Source organism: Lutra lutra, chromosome 4, assembly GCF_902655055.1.
Source record: "Lutra lutra chromosome 4, mLutLut1.2, whole genome shotgun sequence".
Lineage (NCBI taxonomy): Eukaryota > Metazoa > Chordata > Mammalia > Carnivora > Mustelidae > Lutra > Lutra lutra.
Genome location: NC_062281.1, coordinates 178,482,078 through 178,495,186, shown reverse-complemented (window position 1 = coordinate 178,495,186; position 13,109 = coordinate 178,482,078). Strand labels below are relative to the sequence as shown.

The window sequence follows — 13,109 nt, the reverse complement described above, 5'->3', positions numbered from 1 at the left end:
CCTCAGACTATAGCCCATTAAGGAGGTACAGTCAAAATACTTAGAAAGCCATGGCGCCTGGGTGGCTCAGTGGGTTAAGCCTCTGCCTTCAGCTTGGTTCATAGTCTCAGGGTCCTGGGATTGAGCCCCGCATCGGGCTCTCTGCTCAGCAGGGAGCCTGCTTCCCTTCCTCTCTCTCTCTCTCTGCCTGCTTCTCTGCCTACTTGTAATCTCTGTCAAATAAATAAATAAAATCTTTAAAAAAAAATACTTATAAAGCCAACTGAAATGATTTTCTATATGTAGTTACACCACCAACCTGACACACAGATGGCACATTTGTTTCCATTTGTTTTTATGGAATGTTTTATTCTTTTTACTGAACTTTGTTTTATAAATATGCAAAACATTTACAAGTTTCCAAAAGAGTCACTGTATAATAAGGTACATTCACAGAAGTCTCATTTACATCTCTATCCTCTCCATCCCACAAAGGAAACCATTTTTAGAAGACTGAAGTTTATTCTTCTACTGTTTAACTTTTAAACATAAGCAATTAATGTTCCTTTATATCATCCTGCTACTGGGTGAAATAAACACTACTACGCACCTCGTTTATTTCACTTAAAACTATATATGGACATCTCTCCAGATTGGCATGTTTATTAGGTTATGTAAGAAGTCTTCCACATATCTTTGTATGGTTGCTTACATACTCTCCTGTGCCTGTACTATAATTATTCAGCCAGTTCTTTGACATGTGAGCAGTTTCCAATGTTTTACTATGAAAGTGCCATAATGAATAACTTGTGCATACAGCTTTTTGTATTTTTGTCAATATTTATCACTAGGATTGATTCCTAGAAGTTCAGGATTTGACCTAGGATTCCTGAGTGAAATAGTACATAGATACATAGAGTGGCTATGTGTTGCCAGATTTTCTTAATGAGTTACATCATTTTGCCTTCCCATAAACAATGTAGGACAATACCACCCTTGGGTGTATCTTAGTACCATAACAGATAGAGGAGGCTTCAGAGATGAATCATAGACAAGGTTCCTGTCCCAAGGAATTCTCAGTCTAGTAGAAGTCCTATGGGCAAACAAACAATGATGTAAATGTAATAAGCCGGGGAAGATTTACCCTGGAGCTAATGAAGCTTAAGCTTGAGGCGCTCCCTTACACAGACACTTCCCAAGGCCCCAACAGTGTGTTCATGGGGTCATTTTGCAATCTTTTTCCTAAAGAAAACACCCCCAATTTTTTAAGCTTCAGGCTTTATAGGACCTGAACCCATTACAATCTTTAGTCAGCCTGTCTTTGGGGTTACAGAGTTGGATTTCAAGTCTCAGTTCTGCGGTCAGAGGAGGGATTCCTATATTTAATGACTGAGACAAACAAAAGGAAAAGGCTCTTCTAACCAAAAGAGATACTCCTCTCCGGATTCAGATGGATTACCCACACAGGTATTAAGACCATCTATAGTTTCTCTCTAATTTCAAGAGCAGAAACTAAGCCTTGGCGGGCGTCAGTATCCCCAGCAGAGAGCTGAAGACTGGGGGATGGCACTCAGAACAAAAGTCTGAACGGATTATAGAGCAAGGTGCTGTCGGGTTTTTGGGCAGAGGAGTTGTACTAGGAGAGTAAGTATTCAAGGCAGGTACACACACACACCCCAAACTACACAACTTTTGCACAAATAAGGCAGAGGTCTGTTTTCTCACCTGTAAAAACAAGGTTAGCAATAAAGCCTATACCCTTTGGGATTTGGTCAGGATTAGAAAAGCTAATTTAAACACCTAGCCCAGGCTCAGACTCTGAGGAGAAGGTCCATAAATAGAGGACAGCAAATAAAATGGGTAAGTGGTTGATCCTCGAGAGCCCCAACAGGGATTCTTTGCACATCGTGCTTACTGCAGCACTGGGAGCAGGAACCGCTTTGTTGACAAATAGTAGCTGCAGAATAAATTGGTGAAGAAGGGACGGACGTTTCTGGCGGATGCTTACTGATCCGTGCAACTAACTGAATAATGGGCTGGTCCGAGTCTCTGAGTCACTGACAGTCCCGGGCTGGCTGTCAGGCGACTGAATGCCGGAATCTGACACACCGCTGTCCGTCTCGCCCCGAGAGAAGGGCTGCCTTCGCGGTCCATCCCGGCCCCGGCCGCCTCGGACCTCGCGCGAGCTGGATCCCGACTCCCCGCTGGGGCCACCGCCCCGCAGGGACTGCGCGGGCGGCAGCGGCCAGGTGCGGGAGCCGCCGCGCCTTCCTCCCGGCGCCGGGCAGGGCGCCCCCGACTCCCGGCCGCCGCGGCCCAGGAACAATGAGGTGCCGGCTTCTTTAAGGGAGATACCACCGCGCCGGCGGGGCAGGGGACGGCGTCCTCCCAGATGATCGCACCCAGTCCCGCGCCGCCGCCGCCTGGGCAACTGCACCGTCCGCAAACATGGCTCAGTGACTCTGACAAAAGGTGCAGCCTCCCACCCGGCTGGGCGGACGCCAGGCCCCCCAGCTCGGACCGCGCCTCCCCGCGGACTAGCCGAAAAGCTCCGCGTCCCGCAGGCACCCCAAGCCCGATCCGAAGAAGATGCACCAGGCGTTCCGCCCCAGCGACCCCCGCACACCTGCCCGCAGCTCGGTAGGTGGGAAGGGGGCCGGGGAGGGAACCGGGAGGCCGCGCCGGGCGCGCGCACCCCCAGGCCCGGACCTGCTGCCGCAGACCGTCCCCGGAGCCCGCGGGCCGTGGGCGCCCGCTGCAGCTGGACGGTGACCGAGCTCTGGCGGGCAGCGGCCTCCCCGTTCCGGGGCCCGGCCACCCCTGCGGGGAGGGGCACTAGTGGTGCACTCCAGAGCGCGCACACCTTCGGCGACTCCCGGCTACTGCGAACCACGGGAGAGGGAGGAGGCTAGCGGGGGGCGAGGAGCGCGCCCAATAAGGAGGCGCTCGGCGTCCCGGCTCGCGCTACGGAAAGCCGGAGGGGGGCGGGGCCGCGCGGCGTAAGGGGGTGTGTCCGCGCGCACCACGGGGGCGCGCGCCGGTCTCTGACTGGAGGCCGCGGAGGCTGAGGCGCGAGCTGCCCGATAATGGCGGCCTGCAGAGCCCGTGAGAGGGAGAAGCGGCGGCGGCTACCCTGAGGTAAATATGGCCCTCAGACCTGGCACTGAGCCCCTTCTGCAGAGCCGAAGGCCTTGCATGCACCTCCTTCCCCGGGAGGCCTGTCACAGACCTGTCAGCGGAGTCATGCTAGGGAAGGCCCCGCGCTCAGGCCTCCGGCCCGCACCCCTCAGGCCACCTGCCCCAGCTGCGGCCTCCTCTTCTGTCCCTGGTCTCCTCCCCAGGGCCCGGGCCTCATCCGCCACCCCCGAGGATCTGGGACAGCCGCGGGACTGGCTCCTCGGGGTGAAGGGCCTCGGGAGGATCCCCTCCGGGTTTCGTCTGGACGCCGCCGGGGAGGGGGAGGGGGAGGGCCTGATACTCGGCCAATGAGCGGGGCGCTGAGCGGCGGCGTCGGACGACACCTCTGCCCAGGACTGGCCCTTCCCGGGCCGGGCAGGTGTGTGGCCTGGCCCGCCGGCCGCCTGGCGCTGGCTCAGCGGGGCGGGCGCTAGGGCCCGGGAAGTGCTGGCCGGTCGCTTGGGTTTGCAGCCAGGGATTTCATAAACGCCCTCCCTCTGCCTTACGCGGGTGCTCTGTCGTGTGCGGGTGTGGGACAGCTTGCAAGACAGGAGCCACTTTGAGGTAGATAGTAACTGGCGATCCACGGAGAGCAGGAAAGAGTGTCTGCTGTGGACCTGGAGCCAGGATTCCGTGGCAGGGTATCAGACACTAGGAATACAGTAGGAATGTGAAGTGGGGGTTCCAGTTAGAGGAAGTGGGACTAAGAAGTAATCTCAGAAGCTTTCATTTTCTTTACTAAATCTATCCTATGGACTTAAAGTAGCTGTACCCAATTTTTCAGGCTCAAGAGTCAGTAGCCTCTTGTTCCCCCCTAAACTGTGCATTCGAAAGATTGCACAATCTCTTGCCCATTGTGGCAATCCACAAATAAGAATTTGTTCCTGAAGCTCATTAGATTCTTAACACTCTTCGGAGAATGAGGTGGCACACTTTAGACTTTCTTGATTCAACTCATGAGCATCCTCTGTGTAGGGCCTCTGCCTTTAAATGATTTATCAAGTTGAACTTGAAAGAACACTGTCAGAGGACAGTTTTTAGTGGCAAAAATGGCCTACATCTAGATAGGTGTTGTTTACATTTAACGACAGAAAGGTAACAACATTCTAAGTAGCTTGCTTTATTTTTAGAGGACCATTTTTCTCCACAGAGTTTATTTTCATTTATTTTGCAAGAAATGAGGAAATAACATAAACAAAATTAAAATAGGGACATACACAGTTTGTTTACTTTAAAAAAAACCCACATTTTGAATTCTATATGTAATCTAGTCTACTTTTAGTCTCTAAGCACAAGCCAGCTGTTTTTTGTTTTTGTTTTGACATTTTTATGAACTTTGTGTATGTCAGCTTTAAGGAGATGCTGGAGTTTCTTTTTTCATGACCAGTAAATAAGAATGATGAATTTTCTGGTTTGTTTTTATTTTTTTTTTTTTTTTTTTTTTTTTTTTTTTTTTTTTTTTTTTTAAAGATTTTATTTATTTATTTGACAGAGAGAGATCACAAGTAGATGGAGAGGCAGGCAGAGAGAGAGAGAGAGGGAAGCAGGCTCCCTGCTGAGCAGAGAGCCCGATGCGGGCCTCGATCCCAGGACCCTGAGATCATGACCTGAGCCGAAGGCAGCGGCTTAACCCACTGAGCCACCCAGGCGCCCTCTGGTTTGTTTTTAACAGTAATATTTTGAAGCAGTTTGTATGGGAGGCAGTGTAGTATAATGGTTATGGTTATGAATGTCAGAGGCAGATGGCCTAGTTTCAAAACCCAGGTCCACCAGTAGCTCTTTTACCTTAGGCATGTTGCTTAAACTCTCTGTGCTTTTGTTTTCTTATCTATAAAATGACCATAATAGTATCTATTTCATAATATTGTTGTGAGGATTAAATGAATTTAATATTATGAAGTGCTTGGAACAGGTCCTGATACATGGTAAGTACTACCAAAGCTGCTTTATTATTACTATTCAAATATTTAGATTTGCCCAAGTTATAGCAAATATCTTTCAAGCACTGCAAACAGTGAGACAGATAATTAAATCATACATAAAAAGGTATACAAGCCAGTTAAGTATACTTAATTTCAACAGAGCACTTTGTTGATTTTTCCAGAAACTTTGACCTTGAAGATGGTGAGTAGCCAGCCAAAGTACGATCTAATACGGGAGGTAGGCCGAGGCAGTTACGGTGTTGTGTATGAAGCAGTCATCAGAAAGACCTCTGCACGGGTGGCGGTGAAGAAAATTCGATGCCATGCACCTGAAAATGTTGAACTAGCCCTGCGTGAGTTCTGGGCACTAAGCAGTATCAAGAGCCAACATCCAAATGTGATTCACTTGGAGGAATGCATCCTACAAAAAGATGGGATGGTGCAAAAAATGTCCCACGGCTCTAATTCTTCCCTTTATTTACAGGTACGTGTGGTTGAATAGGAATAGATATAACTTGAATTTAGTATTGGTCAGCAAGAAGAGGAATAAACGAGTCAGATGAGCTTCTACTTTTAAATGCAGGTGTTTATATAGTTAGGAGTAGATAAGGGTCTGCCAAGAACTGAATAGAAGTTTGCTTTAAAACAGGGTTTTATTTAAACCTGTGATGCAAATACCTAAAAATAACATAAGCCACCTGTTATGCCATGGTACTTGCCAGTCTGCATGGGAATGGGGCAACATAGGAGCTAGAAAAGTGATCAAGATTAGAGTCTGATAAGTTCACTTATTTGAAATCAAGTTTTTGGGAACTAAATCCAGAAGAAAAGGAAAAACTCCACAATCAATAGCAGCACCCATATAGGTAATTGGGCATTTCTTTATAAATCACTGATTCAAATATAAGCATTTGCTGTTTTAGAGGGTTGTGTGGCTTCTTAACCATGCAACTCTAGTTATTTTTCATGAAGTATGTTGCATAGCACTTGAATGTTATTAATAGTGCTAATAGCTAACATTTGGGTTCCAACTCAGTTCCACACTATGTGTTCAAAGTGTTTTAAAGGCAGTTGCTCAGAACAATCCTGTGAGGGTAGTACTATTATCATTATTACAAATGAAGAAATTGAGGCTTAGAATAAATAATGAATTTATCCAAGTCACATACCCAGCAAGTGGCAGGATTGGTAACTGAATGTAGGAGACCATCTGACCACTAAAACTTGTGTCCCTTTAACTTCCAAATTACTCTTGCCTTCAAATTACTTTTTTTGTAGACCTGGGGAAAGCATTAACATAGGAAAACAGAAAAGGTTTATTTGTTTGTTTATTTGGTTGGTTGGTTGGCTGGCTTCTAGTATAGATCAAAATCTCTAGTAGGCCTGTATTTGCTAAAGAGAAAAGATACTTAAGACATAGCTAGTTAAAGGCCAGAGAAAAATTTAAATCCAGTCATTCTTAGAAGAGGAAACAACTTCCCATGAGTATGTCTAAATTCAGAATTTCAACCATCAGGGTACAGAAGTATGATTTTAAAACAACAAAAACTTTTGGACCAGGAACAACAAAGAAAACAAACATTGATCTGCTTAATTAGAAACTTGCAACTTTCATTATATGGTGAACAAATATCAATCTTGAGAACCTAATTTATATTGCAGTTTAGCATGCTATATCCTGAAGTTTTACCTCTTAAGACAGTAACTGTAAAGCACAACTATTTCGCCTCTATTCCATTTATTGTTTACTTTTCTAAAAGTGCTTAGTATGTAAGTTGCACTGATAGGAAATGCTAGAAACATTCTTACCATGCTCCCTCTTAAAAGTGGATAGAACTTTGATGAACTTTGCCATTGAACTGATCTACAAATACAAAGACATTTAAATATATGACTTAGTGCTAATGGTATCCTTGAGTCCAGATCAAGCAACCTTTATAGTATTAGGTGCTCATTCAAGCCTTTAAGATGTAAAGTATTGGGGCACCCGGCTGGCTCAGTCAGTAGAGCATGTGACTCTTGATCTTGGGGTTGTAAGTTTGAGCCCCATGTTAGGTGTAGAGATTACTTTAAAAAATAATAAAAATAGGGCGCCTGGGTGGCTCAGTGGGTTAAGCCGCTGCCTTCGGCTCAGGTCATGATCCCAGGTCCTGGGTTCGAGCCCCACGTCGGGCTTTCTGCTCAGCAGGGAGCCTGCTTCCTCCTCTCTCTCTGCCTGCCTCTCTGCTTACTTGTGATTTCTCTCTGTCAAATAAATAAATAAAATCTTAAAAAAAATAATAATAATAATAAAAATAATAAGATGTAAAGTACTTCCAGCCTTGACTCAATGATTTTTTTTTTTTAATCTAAAACACCTTTTTATTTAGTACTCCCTTTTATCTTTTAAAGGCTGATAGGGGGGTGCCTGGGTAGTGCAGTGGGTTAAAGCCTCTGCCTTTGGCTCAGGTCATGATCCCAGTGTCCTGGGATCAAGCCCCGCATCCGCTGTCTGCTCAGCAGGGAGCCAGCTTCCCCCACCCCACCTCTGCCTGCCTTTCTGCCTACTTGTGATCTCTGTCAAATAAATAAAAACTATTTTTAAAAATATTTTAAATTAAATAAATAAAGGTTGATAGGCCTGTGTTTGACTTGTGGCACTTTTGCTAGCTCTATGATCTTGGCTAAATAACTCATCTCTTCCAGCATCTGTATCTTCAGATGTAAAATAGTAATAATAATTTTGCCTTCCATGGAAGTTGTCAAAATTAGAAATGATACAGTAAAATACTTGGCACATAGGAAGTACTCAGTAATAGGTAGCTCTGTTAAAAGCTCTATTAAAATTGTCTTTTCTGTGGATTTATTAACAAGACATTGATCAACACACTTAGCAAGTGCCTTCTCTAAATTTACATCTGGTAAAAACAGTTAAATCTGTAGCATGACCACAGAGTCCCTATCCATGGCTTTCTCCATTCTCTACACAAGTTTTTGTTTTTCTCCATGTTTTTCTAGATATTTTCCTTGTTCTGAATGATTAAGTCAGTTCGTAATAGCTAAAAAATTTAGCTAGAAGAAAATGTAAAGCAAATTAATTAACAGAGGATACATTCTCAACATAGGAACTTGGTGCCAGTCTGTATAACTTGTAATCAGTGTCATGAATGAGAGATACAGATTGATATAAGAGCATATGAGAGAGAACCTGACATAATCTAGGGTTCAGGAATTATGAGTTGTTTCAACTGAAAATTGAAGGGTAAAGAGGAGTTAGCCATGTGAGTGAGAAAACTTGCCAGCCAGAAAGAACTGTACATAAAGATGTTTTGAAGCAAAAAGTACAAAGCATTCTAAGAATTGAAAGAATATAGTAAGACTGTACTATGCCAGCAGAGTTGTTTTGCATGAAACTAGAAAGGTCAGCAGGGTCAAAGGATCCCACAGCCCATGTTCAAGACCTTAGACTGTATCCTAAGAGAACAGGGAAACTGTTGAAGGACTTTAGGCAAGAGAACCAATGACTTTACATCCTTTACACATGGAAATAAGTGGATTGGGCTCTCTCAACCAGCAGCCCTCAAACTATAGCCCTCAGGCAATTTTTTATATGGCCCAGATGCTAAAAATAGTTTTGACATTTTTAAAGAGTTGTTTAAGGAAAAGAAAGAAGAATATGGTACAGAAACCTTATGTGACTTGTCAAGCCTAAAATATTTACTGTCTCACCTTACTCTAAACCATTCTTTGAATGCTGGGACTTTGCGTTGCTCAAAGTTATTTAGAAGTTTGCTTTTGAGAGTAAGAAGAAGAGAGAAAATGAAGTAAGAGTAATGGCACTGATCTTTAATCTCGGCATATTTAGTAACAGTGCACCTGGTAAGTAATTGTGTGATCTGTACCTTTCTAGTCTTTCATTTTCTGGCTCACTGGCCAACACGCAACAAAGAAAATGCACACAGAAGACAACTGCAGACGGTTGCAATTACAGCTGCTTGCCATTGGGGAAGATGGTGTGAAAGGTGTTCTTTGCTTCTGCCCTCCAAATGACAAGAGGAAGTACTAGTAGACTTAAATGTGAACTTGCAGTTCATTCTTCAACAACTCTTCAGCTTCCCTACTGAGTTTCTATTCAGTGGGTCTGAAAAGGCACCATGGGACAAATGCTTTCAAAGTATTGTACGCTGTATTTTAGAATGGTAGTTCATATTCGGTGAAGTAATCAATATTCTTGAATTTCAGGTCATAGAATTATAATTTGATAATGATAACAAATAAAATAGCAACTTATTCTAGGTTTTCAGCTTGTAGCAAAGAAATATACAAACCCTGAGGTGCCTGGGTGGTTCATTTGGTTCATTTGGTTAAGCATCTGCTTTTGGCTCAGATTCTGGAGCACTGGGACCAAGCCCCACATGGGGCTCCCTGCTCAGCGGGTAGTCTGCTTCTCCCTCTCCCTCAGCCATTCTCCCAGCTCATTCTCTCTCTCTCACTGTCTCTCAAATGAATAAAAAAATCTTAAAAAAAAAAAAAGAAATATACAAACTCATATTTGAATTTTTATATCAAAATGTAAATATGTTTTTTTATTAATTGGTTTTTAGAAGCCATATAGTGATAGAGATAGACAGTATATTTGCATTCTGCCTGTAGAAGTTTATGAAGTAATAATGGCAGTCTTTATTATTTTTTTTTTAAAGATTTTATTTATTTATTTGACAGAGAGAAATCACAAGTAGGCAGAGAGGCAGGCAGAGAGAGAGGAGGAAGCAGGCTCCCTGCTGAGCAGAAAGCCCAATGTGGGGCTCGAACCCAGGACCTGGGATCATGACCTGAGCCGAAGGCAGCGGCTTAACCCACTGAGCCACCCAGGCGCCCCGGCAGTCTTTATTTTTATCAGTGACTACAGGAAGGCTTGATTTCCTTTTTTTTTTTTCTTAAGATTTTATTTATTTATTTATTTGTCAGAGAGAGAGAGAGAAAGCGAGCAAGCGCACAGGCAGGCAGAGTGGCAGCAAGGAGCCTGATATGGGACTCTTGATCCCAGGATGCTGGGATCATGACCTGAGCCGAAGGCAGCTGCTTAACCAACTGAGCCACCCTGGCATCCCTCCTTTTTTTTTTTTTTTTTTTTTTAAGATTTTATTTATTTATTTGACAGAGGGAGAGACAGCAACAGAGGGAACACAACACAAGCAAGGGGAGTGGGAGAGGGAAAAGCAGGCTTTTCAGAGAGCCCAGTGCAGGGCTCGATCCCAGGACCCTGGGATCATGACCAGAGCCGAAGGTGGACGCTTAACGACTGAGCCACTCAGGCACCCCAAGGCTTTATTTCCCTAACAACTAGTGTTCCTGATCATTTCTCTTCTAATTTTACAGATTGTATAATGTTAATAGTGTATGTCCAATGAACAAGAAACATATTTCAGGCAGTTTAATTGAATAGAACTTCCTAATTGCTGTTTATACCTCAGCTGGCAATCTCCCAGGTCTACTAGCTGCTGAAATGTCAATTTTTTTATGAAGCTCTTGTGTAGGTAGGTAAAGTTCAGGTCCATTAACTCATGCAGAAAATGTATAGCCAGTTGGATACTTTTAAAAATAAAACGTTTGTTTGTTTATGACTTAGTAAGCTTTATGCCCAATGTAGGACTTAAACTCATGACTCTGAGATCAGGAATCCCATGCTTTCCCAACTGAGCCAGCTAGGTGCCCCTAATGCTTTTTTTTTTTTTTTTTTTTAAGATTTTATTTATTTATTCGACAGAGAGATCACAAGTAGGCAGAGTGGCAGGCAGAGAGAGACGGGAAAGCAGGCTCCCTGCTGAGCAGAGAGCCCAATGCAGGGCTCAATCCCAGGACCCCAGGATCATGACCTGAGCCAAAGGCAGAGACTTTAACCTACTGAGCCACCCAGGCGCCCCCTAAAGCTATTTTAAAATAACTTTTTACCTCCTGACTTAGAGATTTGGTATGTAATCATTAGGGGCAGTTTGAAGTACTGAAATTTAAAATAAAATGCGCATATGAGAGCATTGACCAAATAAAACATTCATGAAATTTCCACTTAAAATTGGGAGTCCAACTTATTAATCAGTTAGTTATTCTTTCTCTGTAGCTGAATTGTATAAACTGTGCAGATGACTGTAATCTGTTTTTCCCCCTCTTGTAGCTTGTAGAGACTTCATTAAAAGGAGAAATTGCCTTTGATCCCAGAAGCGCCTATTACTTGTGGTTTGTGATGGATTTTTGTGACGGTGGAGATATGAATGAGTATCTATTGTCCAGGAAACCCAATCGTAAAACTAACACCAGCTTTATGCTTCAACTGAGCAGTGCTCTGGCTTTCTTGCATAAAAACCAGATCATCCACCGAGATCTTAAGCCTGATAACATCCTGATTTCACAAAGCAGGTTGGATACCAGTGACTTAGAACCCACACTGAAAGTGGCTGATTTTGGTCTCAGTAAAGTTTGTTCAGCCTCTGGGCAGAATCCAGAAGAACCTGTCAGTGTAAACAAGTGTTTCCTTTCCACAGCCTGTGGAACAGATTTCTACATGGCTCCTGAAGTGTGGGAGGGACATTACACAGCAAAAGCTGACATCTTCGCTCTGGGGATTATCATCTGGGCAATGCTGGAAAGGATCACATTCATAGACACAGAGACAAAGAAGGAACTCCTGGGGAGTTATGTAAAACAAGGAACTGAGATTGTGCCTGTTGGAGAGGCGCTTCTGGAAAATCCCAAAATGGAACTTCTCATTCCTGTGAAGAAAAAGTCTATGAATGGGAGGATGAAACAACTGATTAAAGAAATGCTGGCTGCAAACCCTCAGGATCGTCCAGATGCTTTTGAACTAGAACTCAGATTAGTACAAATTGCATTTAAAGATAGCAGCTGGGAAACGTGACACATACATTGTTTGCAAATATCTTGGATGATATGCTGCTTATGTTTTAACAGTGATGCAACAACATAATGTGGCTGAAAAGAATATAAAAAGCTAAACTCCACCTTTTAAGGGTTTAGATTTTATTGTGGGGTGTTTTTTTTTCCTCGTTTTTCTTAAGTCCAAGCTGGCCATTTTGTTAGTATGTTTTAAATGTGTATTACCAATGTGGGTGTACATTTTTAAAAATGATCATTGGTAGAAGTTTGGCAGGAAAATTCTCTAAGAGCCAAGAAGAGAAGAAAGTCCAGTTCTCTGGAAATAAGTCTCAAGTATTTTAGACATTCCTTGTCAGTATTAGGAATTTCCATGGAAGAAGAGGTTTGCATGCTGGCAATGCAACCTTTGAAGCTTTGTAAAGGAAACATATATGTATATATTTATGTATATGTAAGTATGTGAATGTGTGCATTTTTGCATTCCATATGAAGAAAATGCCACTTCTGTTTAAATTATTTGATGTAGGTTTGGGTTTTTGAGATTTGCTGGTGAAATCAGTGATGAAAAATAAAAGAACCTTCTCTCATCTTCCTCCCCTGCCCCTCCCTCTAATGAAATCATACTACACTTTTTATTTTTGTAATATTATACGGCTTTTTTTAAGGCATCATTTTGGAGGGTCTAAAGTTATGCGATTAAGCATAAAATTAAGTGATCCAAAGCTGCTGAAGTATGTTTGAGCTCTCCAGTGCCCTATAGCTGCAGGAGTTGAAGTAGCCATGCAATCATGTGGTAGCAGGTTGGCAAGAACCTTGATGATTCGGTTGTACCTTCTTTAGGTAACCAAGCATTCAATTAACCAATTAAACCATTGCACTGGAACATGTCTGCACTTGAGCATCTGCAATCTGATACAAATCTGAACACAGGATTCCTCTGTTTCTGAAAACTTTGCAATATATGAACTCTACTACTTGATATAGTAAGTTTTGATTTCAAGACTGTCTAAGCCTCAGCATAAAGTTGAAGAAATCAAATGAGCTCTACCCTCACATTGCCTGTCCTGATATGGTCTCTTGTTTAATCACTGGAATTCCTTTCGTTTTGGCACTAATGCTGTTTTCTCTTGCCTAATTTAACACAGTAATGATAGTGATATG

General features: G+C 43.3%; 2 protein-coding genes across 3 annotated transcripts; one reads left to right on the top strand and one right to left on the bottom strand.

Moving 5' to 3' along the window:
* Positions 1–216: 216 nt before the first annotated feature.
* Positions 217–4,950, bottom strand: LOC125097417 (translation initiation factor IF-2-like). The gene is made up of 5 exons (XM_047724950.1): positions 4,942–4,950; positions 3,209–3,773; positions 3,003–3,073; positions 1,988–2,887; positions 217–1,072 (listed from the first exon to the last, which is right to left on the bottom strand). The coding sequence occupies exons 1-4, from the start codon at positions 4,948–4,950 to the stop codon at positions 2,000–2,002; spliced, it is 1,533 nt and encodes a 510-aa protein (XP_047580906.1). The 3' UTR covers positions 217–1,072; positions 1,988–1,999.
* PDIK1L (PDLIM1 interacting kinase 1 like) lies at positions 2,489–12,535 on the top strand. Of its 2 annotated transcripts, none has more exons than XM_047727277.1 (3): positions 2,489–2,619; positions 5,261–5,562; positions 11,230–12,535. In XM_047727277.1, exons 2-3 carry the CDS (start codon positions 5,278–5,280, stop codon positions 11,968–11,970), a joined length of 1,026 nt encoding a protein of 341 aa, XP_047583233.1. In that variant the 5' UTR covers positions 2,489–2,619; positions 5,261–5,277; the 3' UTR covers positions 11,971–12,535. The 2 variants fall into 2 exon arrangements, with proteins under 2 accessions (XP_047583233.1, XP_047583232.1); XM_047727276.1 differs by lacking the exon at positions 2,489–2,619 and adding an exon at positions 2,996–3,117.
* The last annotated feature ends 574 nt before the right edge of the window (positions 12,536–13,109 follow it).